The 11343-nt window shown below is 40.9% G+C and overlaps 3 protein-coding genes across 3 annotated transcripts; 1 reads left to right on the top strand and 2 right to left on the bottom strand.

The window, feature by feature from the left end:
- Positions 1-1079: 1079 nt before the first annotated feature.
- On the bottom strand, positions 1080-2846 carry sec22ba (SEC22 homolog B, vesicle trafficking protein a). Its single transcript, XM_079230951.1, has 5 exons — positions 2736-2846; positions 2086-2195; positions 1783-1943; positions 1529-1675; positions 1080-1245 (listed from the first exon to the last, which is right to left on the bottom strand). The coding sequence occupies exons 1-5, from the start codon at positions 2808-2810 to the stop codon at positions 1091-1093; spliced, it is 648 nt and encodes a 215-aa protein (XP_079087077.1). The 5' UTR covers positions 2811-2846; the 3' UTR covers positions 1080-1090.
- Positions 2847-3243: 397 nt separating this feature from the next.
- Positions 3244-9217, top strand: LOC306744706 (uncharacterized protein C1orf21 homolog). The gene is made up of 6 exons (XM_079227388.1): positions 3244-3323; positions 4468-4609; positions 5887-5966; positions 6323-6393; positions 6518-6581; positions 7346-9217. Exons 2-6 carry the CDS (start codon positions 4519-4521, stop codon positions 7367-7369), a joined length of 330 nt encoding a protein of 109 aa, XP_079083514.1. The 5' UTR covers positions 3244-3323; positions 4468-4518; the 3' UTR covers positions 7370-9217.
- A 534-nt stretch (positions 9218-9751) lies between these two features.
- On the bottom strand, positions 9752-10878 carry tsen15 (TSEN15 tRNA splicing endonuclease subunit; the record flags this gene model as incomplete). The annotated part of the gene is made up of 4 exons (XM_079217304.1): positions 9752-9923; positions 10042-10177; positions 10652-10733; positions 10822-10878. 4 exons carry the CDS (start codon positions 10876-10878, stop codon positions 9752-9754), a joined length of 447 nt encoding a protein of 148 aa, XP_079073430.1.
- Between the last annotated feature and the right edge of the window lie 465 nt (positions 10879-11343).

Raw genomic sequence — 11343 nt, 5'->3', positions numbered from 1 at the left:
GGGGCTGATACTCGGCTGCCAGACAAACAAAAAATAACTGCAGGGCCCAGAGGAGCTCTGCACACTGTCAGGCTCCAGGCCTTTTGGAGCCTGAATAACTCACGGAGGCAACAGTTCAAATCTTCTATTGACTGGGAAACTGAGAAGAAAATACGTGCCAATAAATTAAGTTTCATCTGAACAAGGGCAGAATAAACTGCAAGGCTTTACTTTGGGCACCAAACGCTTCCTCTTTGTCGTGGAAATGTACGACTAAAACCCAGTCTATTAACCATCCAAAATATGTGGATTAATCCGAGACTGTATTTGTGACTGACATTATCAGCTGCACAGATTCTCAGTTCTCCTTAAGTCTCATAGTTCACTTGAACATTGTCATCTCCCTGTACAGAGCAGCTTTTAAAGTTGTGTCGGTGACCCCGCCCATATTTTTTGCTTTCCATATTGTGTTCTGTGTGTGAACATGAGCTGGCTTCAGAGTATGTATGTGATCATGGAAATACTAGTTTCTAGGTGTGTGTATACACCATGAAGAGGACTGCTGCTGCCGGTTCATGATATTAAAATAGCTTCTGTCAAATACAGCTGTAAAATGGAAAATACAATTTGATAAATATTTATTTTCAAAAAGACTTTGTTACAATGTAAACTTTTACAATAATCATTCTTTTATCACAGTATTAAGACCTTTCACAGCACTTCTGCATATTCATACATGGTTTCCCCTGAATGCTGAAACTCTTAACAGAAACCCTTATTTCCAGTTTGTTAATGTAGCAACACCCTGCTCTCAATATTCCAGTAAACATGAACTCACCACGGCGCATTTGCTCCAATACATAGAGCTGTCCCATCACAGACCTATGGCTTAGTTTATATTCTATACACGGCCTAAGTCAAAGCTGGATCTTTATCCAGCTTTGACTTAGTTCAGTTTTTAATTCTATACACAACCTAAGAAGTCATTTTAAGCTTCAATAGGGAACACCCGTATACGATCCCTTTTTAAAGGCACCCGGGTATATAACAGAAATTGAAGCCCAGCTTGTTTTTCAAAAGGAAGCACCCTTCAAATCCTTTTTGACGTCCATCAAAGCCACCAGAAACGCACATAGATGATGAGTGTGATGAAGAACATGGACACAGCAGCCACCTTGGCATACGTGGAGCGGGTATTGAGATATTTGGCATCGCTGCGGTACTTCTTCGACAGGTTGGACAGATTGCTGGCTTTTGTGTCTAGAGCTTAGGGAAACAAAGTATTGCGATGAGATGACTGGATATTTACCAAGCAATACACATACATTACATCAAGTTGTGTAACAGTACTGATGTAATACTGAGAAAAATAGGGAATGATTTACAGGGTTAACAGGGACACATAAACAATAAATTATCAATATTGACTGTAGTACAATCAACATCTCAGATTTACTGAACAAAATGTTTCACAAAAAAAGAAGTAACAGCAAAATAGGTATGGATTTCTATGTTCTTGGTAATTTGTCCTTTGTATTACTGTACTTACCAGAAAGAGATTCTCCTCTTTGCAGAACTTCCTCAATATTCGCCACCATAATTCTCTGGACATCCTGTAGCTCTGTATTAATATTGCCAAAGTTCCTCCTGTTCCTACTGTCAATGAATGATTTCTTTGTTTTCTGAATGTATGTGTCTGGAACAATGCATAATGACATAAGCTTAGTTAAGAATTTTTTTGTTTTTGCATGAAGTTTAAGACAAAACATTTTCTTGAATGTACCAGATCTCAAATTGTCTTACCAAACTCGATGAAAGAGTATGGCCTTGTTACTGTGGCTACTTTCCTTCCATACTGGTCATAGAATTCACTGTGGAGGTCTTCAAGGTATGCAAAGGCTATCTTTTTAGGAAATGAAGCCTCAATGAGGAACAGGTAGCACACACCCTGTGCTATTAAGTAGCTGGAATCAAAACAAGATCAGTCCGAATTAGTGGTTATTGATTTAAAAAAAAAAAAGTATATACAATATCTCAAAAGTAACAAGGGGTTTCCCTTTGAGACGACACTTAAAACAAGAGTATTTTGAGCTTCTGGTAACTCACTGGAAGTTCATGGCTCCAGCCTCCAGGGTGCAGCGGTCTGGACTCTGAGCATTCAGCTTACGACACAGCTGCTTGGCTTGGCTCTGGTAGTGCTGGAGGTCTCTTCCTGACTGATAATAAGATAATAAAAGCAGGGTGTAGTCAGAACTGGATGACGCAAAGCTGTAAATTATGTTATAAGCAACATTGCATTCTTTCCAAAAAAAAGTTACACTTTTTCAAATTCAAACTGACTATACACCTTAAAATATATATATATATATATATATATATATATATATATATATATATATATATATATATCACGTTTAGCTAAAGTTTGAATTGGTTCTTTTTACTTTACTTTAACAGTTGTTTTCAGTAAAATAATGCACCATGTATTGCCAGTAGAAACTGTAACTACTTTCGTTGTTAGCTGACCTTAATGTGTACAAAACAGGTTATATATTTATTAAAAGCTTCGTCGATTACCATATTATATCCCAAATGTCCCAATATATTAACCGTACCAAGATTCAAATTAAAGTCTTGACTCTTGTTTGGGTAAATGTAACTAAGCTAGCAGTCATTAACATCACACTTTCTGAATGGAGTTTGGTGCAGTGATCCCCACACAGAGGCCATAAGGGAAAGCTAGCTTTAATTCAGACCTTCTCATCCTCCTGTATGGACGCCGCGAGCGTGAGTCCGTCCGAGACGCGCGTGATCATGGTGAGTGAAGTCATATTCACGGAGGTCAATAATCGGCGACGTCAACTGTCAGCTTTTCTCTGAGGCAGTGAAACTTTTAAAAACTTGGTATATGTTTCGGCTGTCAACTTTGATGATGCGTAGGAATGAGCTGGACGAAGTTCCTGGTGCGCCGGTCAATTAGGTCCGACTGGCAACGGGTGAAATTCAACTTAGGCAAATTTCCATCGCTCGAAGAGGTAGGATGCTTCCAAAAATCATACGGAAATTGTGTTTTGCGCTGACAAATAATAGCATTTAAAAATATATATTTATATTTGGGAAATATTTTGACTCGCTTCTTTATTTTCGAATAGGTTGCCACTAATTTATCACTTTAACAGAGTATCGGGCCATGAGCTCCGACCAGACAGCTGGCAGACGTACTGACTGCCTCTCGACTGCTGATGCCTGTATTGAGCCGAGAGGTGCAGATGCGGTCTGGGTCCTGCTTCAGGAGTGAAGCCTCTCTGAACTAACACCAAAGGAACCATGGATAAACCGGAGAGGTAATTCTGCCCCATTCTTGTACCTCATTTCGCTCTTGTTCGTTTACTTGGTTCCCTATTTGCCAGATCGCCTGTTTCCTGCTGGCCGGAGAATGGCTGCTCTTTTCGCACCTTCTTTTGTTATTATTTGTTTAAGAAACCCTGATCGTTGTCCCCTCTCTCCGATGTTATGAAATGAGACGAAGGTTGATATTATGCAGCTTAAAGAGAAATGCATTTTCCTCTGACTTCTCGTTATTGGCGTGATTAAAATTGTACGAGATAGCCCAGTAATGCACCGTTTACAGGCTGCAGCTTGTATCTGTATAAATGTACAAATGTGAGCTAAATGTGAGGAGGTGATCTGTGCGGTTCAGTTGATCGTGCAGCTCAACTCCGCTGAGTAATAAGTGCCTTTTTAATATTAATCATATCATATTGATTTCAACCACTCTGCATTTTGAAGAGCTGGTGCAAAATACTATCGATTGACTTGGTCAAAGATACCGTGATGTTAGCCATTTCTGCGAGTCTTCAAAGTCAATATAACGGTGGCGATGGGAGCACTTGTCCATGATCACACTTTAATCCTCTTGAGCGCCACAGAAACCCCCCCATTCACTAATAGAAACGAGCTGCTCGCTTGGCACAGTGGTGTCCTTGCAGCTTGAAAGGCCTTATTGTTGCGGTGCAGCTGGCACAACCATGCCCACGTTGTGATTGGTGTTTCCCAGACCGGCGTGTGCATGATTCACACCCGGCTAGACCGACTATTTTACGGTGTTTTCCAGAATAGATTGGAATGCCCGCGTGTTTTCTTGCTAGGGTGGGGCTCTTCATAACTAATTGATTGTGAAAAATTAGAAGAAAAAAAGAGTGATTGCCAAGCTGGAGTTCAGGGGAATCCTGTGAAATGAAGACTAGTTTACTTCTTTTCCTTTTAAGAGCTAATGTTAATTACAGAGAGCACATCCTCCACTGGATGTGTCTAATATGAACAAATGCTCCTCAGATGATTTCCCCAGAGACCAAACCTTAATCAAGGGGCCTGTCTGTGATCGGAGGCTGTTCTGCTTGTGGGGTCTTGCTCACAAAATATGTTTGAACTGCTGATCTACACATATCCAACCATACTTTATCACGGCCTCATACCTGCGCCCCCCAGGTGTGCCTGTGATGCTCAGGGGTGAGAAGGAGAGCAGCTGAGGAGGAGGAGATGGGCTGCACCTCTACCAAGCAAGTGTCTGCGGTGCCCAACGGGGAAGAGGGCCAGAATAAAGCCTACAGCAACGGGGACCTCCTCTCTGGTCAGTCTGTTCACTTTTGATCACATTTCCAATGCACCTCTCAGGTGCTATTCCACTTCCTTGATATTCTCGCTTTAATTTGGGGTCAGGCTGACCTTTTGATAAATGAGGTATTTGGCACCTTTTATCAATGTCATGAAATGGAAGTTCCCTAATGATTCAGCCACATTTATATTGATATGGCTATGTCAAATAAAATAATTCATCTTTCAATAGTTTGGGAAATTGTTATCAGTATTCCATAAGGATTCTGATAATGAAGGACCCATTGATTAGTGCTTTACTAATCAAACAGTTAGAGCTATATATCACTTTATAACTGAATCTTGTCTAGGGCCGCAACTAACAATTACATTCATCATCAACTCATGCAGTAGTATCATTTTGCTGTTTTTTTATTCTATGAAATTATACAAATTATTGATTCCAAGATGTCGTCCTAAAAGGTATTGTGTATTCAAGATATTCAGTGAACAATAAGGTTTAAAAGCTATAATTGTCACATTGTAGAAGCTGGAACAGGAAATTGCCGTTTAATTTTCTGTTTTTAGTTTATTAAGCAAATCAAATTATTTTAGCTCTCTTTGTATTTATATTACTATATAAATACAGTATGTATTTTATATATTATTCTGTCTGTAAAACATCCACCTGCACTGTCAACATGCATTCAGAATATTTTTGTTTTGTTTCAACTTCTCGTATTTACTCGAGCCCATGAACAGAAAAGTAGTGATTTAAAAAATCAAAAATACTACCACTACTACTTATAACAATACTATCAATAATAAATATTTTTGGTATGTTATTAATAAAACAGTGTAAATTCAAACTTAATTTGACATTGGAAATGTTTAGCCATGATTCAAATTGCTGGAGTGAACTTTTAAACTATTAACTGGCGAGCTGTCTTTCTGTTAGCTAAAATAATAATGTGTTATAACTACATCAGTCCATCAGGCCGTCATTACTATGCATCGTTACTGTATTTCCATTTCCTTTCTAAATGCGTGGGAGTGAGGTAGAGGAGGGGGCTGTGCATGTGTGAGGGAAAAGATGGAGAGGCAGAGAAAAGAGGAGAATCAGGCTGACGGCTCATGTGTTTGCAGTTTGCCAGCCATTGTGAGGATTTAGTCTGGAGCGTGAGAACTCGAGCAGATAATGACTTTGCCAAGTACTGAACTGTGAGAACTATTAGTCCAGAGGATTGTGCTGTGAGTGTGTCGTCTTCTGCTGCAGTGTATTAATAAGAGGAGATGTGCTCCTCTCTGTCTCAGATGAGTACAAGATGAAGGGAGTGGAGAAAGTCAAGTACATCAGTGGAGAAGAGGGCGGCATGGACGGCCAGGACAGCACAGTGCGTGGTGCTATTGTATTCTTTTCATGTCTTTTATCATGTCTATAACGGGACATTTACTATATAGTACAATGGATCCTGTGCATCTGTAAAAAATAGTAAATTTTTAATTGAAATAAGTAATGACATAAACTTCATAATCAGAAATTTTTTGCATGATTTTGGAGTTCCGTGCTGCATACATCTGCATATTAATGAGGAAAAACTCTTTTGTATTAATACAACATATTTGTCATGTTAATCTTTTTTTGATAGCTCATTTGTAAGTGTAATTGCTGCGTTTCCCATTCTGCTGAATAATGGGATCATAAGACAACTTTCAGATCAAATGGTTGATTGTGTGCGTGTGTTTGCAGGAGAAAAGTGCTCTCCTTGGTAAAGGTCAACACATGGATGAAACGGGGTCAAACGGAAATGGAAAGATTCTGTAAGTGTCACCGACTGATGATGCTGTTACAATATAATTCATATGATGTGTTAGTAGTGTGTCTGTTTTGTTATAGTAAGTAATAGTGCTATGCTCTAACCTGCTGTACCATTTTGCTTTGCAGGAGCATCCACTCCTCAGAGAGTCAGCAAGAATTCTTCAGGATGTTGGATGAGAAAATTGAAAAAGTAAGAAATGACAAACCATCATTGGAGTCACTTTTTGTTTCCATATTTTAGCAAAAAAGCTCATGCTAAATGACATAATGGAGGTTAATCCTATCACTGCATCACATCTGTAGCAAGTGGGGAAACAGCAGATGTCATACTTAAAAATAAAAAAAAAGCCTCAATCTGTCGTGTCCTGTGCTTTCCACTGTTGCAAAAACATGTTGCACTGAGTGCTACAGTGCGATTGGATCCAGAGGATTGCTTTGGATAAACTGGGCCTCTTAATGAGTCGCATTGTTTTGTGGCATAAAGGTTAAGTGATAAATGATGTCATGCGTATCAGAGTATGAGGCCTCCACTATTATTCTCATCTCCGCCTGGTGGATCATGCGATCAGTCGTGTGTCTGAATGCGTGTGCACCTCTGTGTTGGTCCAAGGCTCATCTTTCATTTTGCTGCAGCACACGGCATGATCTTTTTTTGGGTGCCCAGTTATTGCAGCGTACTCCAGGGCCACATGTTCTCAAAGGCCCGTTGATTGTCTGTTTTATACGGCCAATGACTGCCAGCTCGTTCACTCTTCACCGGCTCCCAGCCAGTAGAGGTTGCTCGTGATAACACAGCTGAGTGCATCGCTGACCCTCAGTTGCTCCTCGGTTCCCAGACACACAGTCTGCTCACTTTAATTGTTTTGTAAGGTGTGTGAGCCTTCGGAATATGAAACACATGCCATCAAATGAGACTAAAAATGTAACGTAGACTAACATCTGTTTTGTTTCCAGGGCCAGGACTACTGCTCAGAGTAGGAGGACATGCCATAGCACTGTGGTTGAGTATCCATAGGCCCCGATATGAAAGAACTGTCGTCGCAGTGTTCCGGACGGGCCGCACCACGTGTTATATGTAGGAGGACTGTCCCCTGTATGAACACGCCTCAGAAGAATGGATTACTAACTTGAATCAAGCACCTTTTTGCCCTCCTGCTCACATTAGTTCCTGCTCATATTTCAACCAAGAGAGAAAGGAACACACAAATCAAAGATGGTTTAATATTTTTAAGTTATTGAGGTTTTACTTGCTGCAATAGACATGGCGGTTACCCAGACTTCCTATAAACATTTGAACCATTCAAACTGTTGCTTATGAACATTTCCAACAACAGAAGCAACCTGTGCTCTCTTGGACTCTCAACGTGAAGATTACGTCCCTATCTGCATTATTTTGACTTTCATTCTTAAATGCCTCCCTGAAAAGTCAACAGGTTGGACACTTCCTGCATTCCAAGACACAGTATGAACCTCTTTTCTACAGTACGTTGGCCAGTACAGTGTCTGTCTGTCCATGTCTGTTTCTGCTATAACGTAGAGTATTTATGTTGAATAAGGCTCAGGGTTGAAGTGTTGTAATCTCTGTCTCATGTAGTCAAGTCCCTCCTTTCATTAGGACACTGTTTAAAACACCATTAAAACATACTCACACTCATGCACTCAAACCGCAGGGTCATCGATGTCCACTGCTTTGGTATCTGTCCCGTGTTACACCTTCAGGGTGGACTCTGCTACGTCACATCAGAAGTCTGATTATGTATTTCCCTCACCAGTGCTATGTTGTTGTGTTCAGTTTCTTTGTTGAATTTTTGGTTTTCTAGAAAAATAAAGTGATTTCACTAACTTATTCACACAGCTGACAAAATTGTGTTACTGTAAAGAAGAGCCAACAGAACAACCGGTCGGATGAGTCGCTTGGTTAGCAATAAAGGCCCCTCGCTGAAGAGAATACACCATTGCTGCGTCAACAAACGGTATTTAATATGCTGCACCATATCATACAAACTGGTCCCACCATGAGGCACTGGAGTGCGTTAAAACACCCAAATTGGGTGGTACGATTATTAATGGCCAGCTCAATGCATCTGGTAATGTGAGCCCAATTGATGGCTGAGTTTAACAGGCAATTTTATCATAAAGATAAACAAGAATGAAAAGGATAGACAAATTAAGTATATCATTACGAATGAAGCCTTTTCCAATTAAGACGTGGGGTACAACGATATTATTCTGTTTCAAGAGAAATCTCTGAACAAAAATGACACATTTGGAATATACATTAGGTCTCGATTGGGGGTTTCACCGCAGTATGTCAGCTTTGTTGTAAACAAACTATGTCCACAAATCAACATTGAAAACTCAGTTTGCAAGGCTGGAGCAGAGATGCCTGCCAAAAATGAAAGCCCACATTTCTGGTCGGAAGGGCAAACACACCTGCTCCTAAACATTATGAAAGGGGGATTTAAATGAATCAGAGTATGCACCATTGCATACTATCGGGAAAACTAGTGGAACATTCAGGTCCATGAGCATGTAAACAGCTTTGTAGGAATATGGTCTCTTTTGGAAAATGGGTAGAAAACATGAATATCTTTAGTCATAGTGTGACCATTACTTGGTGTGTCTCTACAGCACGGTACGAAGAGCTACAAAGAAAAGTATGTTCAACAAACAGAGGCAGGGAACAATATTATAAATCCAATTGTCTGTGACTCGATTAGTTAGCTGGTTAATAGAAACACAAAGTTATCGCATACAAATAAACTTTATAATAACCTTGTTGCCACTATCGACGAGAGCCAACTTCTATTGCACTCTTTTTGTTAGCTTTATTTAATGTTCACTTTTCCGGTTTCCGTCACAGCCGTAACTGTAGATGCCACCATTTCCATTTTTCACATCGGTCAATGGTCCTTTCAAATTAAATGTTTCATTGATCTCCTGGGATCTGACTAATCAGGTCCCGCCTGAATGTTTTAAGGAAGGCCGGTAACCACATACTGCTAAGTGTGGGGTTGTGTGAACGCACCCCTGATTGTATCGAGACGTACCGAGTCAACAACTCTCTGAAACCTTTGTCAACGGGACCTTTGACAAAAAAGTTTGAACGAATCACAAGCCAAAAAGTTGCAAACCCCTGAACTAGACTTTGCTGTTTGAATATAGCTAGCTGTTTCTCACCAAGAGCCCCTAAGTGGGCACAGCAGTTCAGTCCATTTGCATCTGCTGCCATGTTCTCTGTACACCTTTAGAGGAACAGCCTACACAGACGGACAGATGGACCAACTGACCGACTACCTGTCCCACTCGGCTCTCCCATGTTTCACCAACAACATCAAGATGACGCCACACTCCAGCTGGTCAGTGCTTCTGCCGTCTCTTCCGGTGCTGCCGACGTCCTACATCCTGGAAGGGGCCCGCAGGAGGGTCCGGTGTCACCAACCCATCGGTCATCCTCTGGTAGACCAGAGTGGAATCAGAAGCTACAGCACACAGCAGCATGGGGAAGCCTCTGTCCAGCACGTGGCGTATGCTGCACAGCAGAGAGGAGGAAGATGTCAGTTCGGGGAGACATGTTGTGATAGTAAAAGTGTTTAAACAAAAAGGAGGAAGGGGCAGTACGCTCAAGAGCTTCTCTAGTGTCTCGTTACCTTTTGTGGCTCAGAGATCGGTGAACAGGAAGTGGAAGAACTGTCTGGATGGGTGCTCCTTCCTTCTCCCTCCCTTCCAGCAAAATTACCTGCAGCTCAGGACTCTTGACACAAGACACCTCTTTCCACTGACGCACTGCGGAGAAAAAGAAACAAGTAGAGTGAGAGCTGTGGCCTGGGTCCGTGGCTGCCATTGAAGACACCACGTTCATGTCCTCAGGACCGTTTTAGTGCAATTAGGAAGTTTTAATAACCGAGGAGTTCATAATCTAGGACACATTGAGTGATTTAAAGGTGTGATTATATTACTTATTTCCCCTCAAGATCTTCAACTTTGAAAGTGTAAAGACAAATTGAATTAAGTAAATGAAAATAAAATCAATGGGTTTCTTATTTCTTCATCGTAATTATCTGTTATGTGCTGAAGCAGCATTTTAACCACAATGGTGGGAGATACAACTTAGAGTAAACACAACTCCTCCTTGTTAAAGCACAATTGATTAACGTGAAAATAAATCCTATTCAAGAAATAATATCCCCGTTAGGTGACTTATGCTAGTCTATGTATGACACAAAACTAATAACTCCTAAAACATCGTGTTAAACTGACCCTCAGTAAGATCCATGTGCACGAGGAAAGCTGCGTGTACTTGTGCACTGTCCTCGAGCTCCAGACTCTTCATTTGTTGATACTAAAACAAGGAGAAACACAGATTTGTTTGTGTGTGCATGATTTAGCAACAGAACCCTGAATGCATCGCGGAGATTCACAACACTCACTGCCGGATGCTGAAGGATCCAGTTGGGAGGGTCTGCGCTGTTTGACGCTTCCGACATTTTATTTACTAAACGAAACGACTCAAACTACCGTCTCACTAAACACGGATCTCATTAAACACGTGCTGCCGCCAGCACAGGTGAACATGCTGTCACGAACATGTGAGAGTTGTGTTTTCAGGTTTTCTGGTGTGCTACAGTGTAAATCGTCCGGGTGGAAAATCGTTCTCATTTATTTATTTAAGCGAGACTGGGGAAGGGCACAAAAACACATGTAGTTTCCATTTATGGTACATTTATTCAAATGTTCTCCGTTTTTGGTATCATTTTATTTTAATATCGTTTTTTTTTATAAATGATGATGTCATTGTTTTTTATTGTGTGCAGACGGTCCCAAACACTGGCCCCACTCTCGGTTCACCCACGTGGTCAAAGCAGGCAGCACTCAGAGCTGCCCGACGACTTGGGACAGACTGGTTAATAGATATCACCGGCACTCCTGACAAACCGCTAGGTGCTATCTGA

The sequence above is a fragment of the Taurulus bubalis genome (genome assembly GCF_910589615.1).
Source record: "Taurulus bubalis genome assembly, chromosome: 1".
NCBI lineage: Eukaryota > Metazoa > Chordata > Actinopteri > Perciformes > Cottidae > Taurulus > Taurulus bubalis.
Note: the sequence above shows the minus strand (reverse complement) of the source record. Positions and strands in the feature narration are given on the sequence as shown.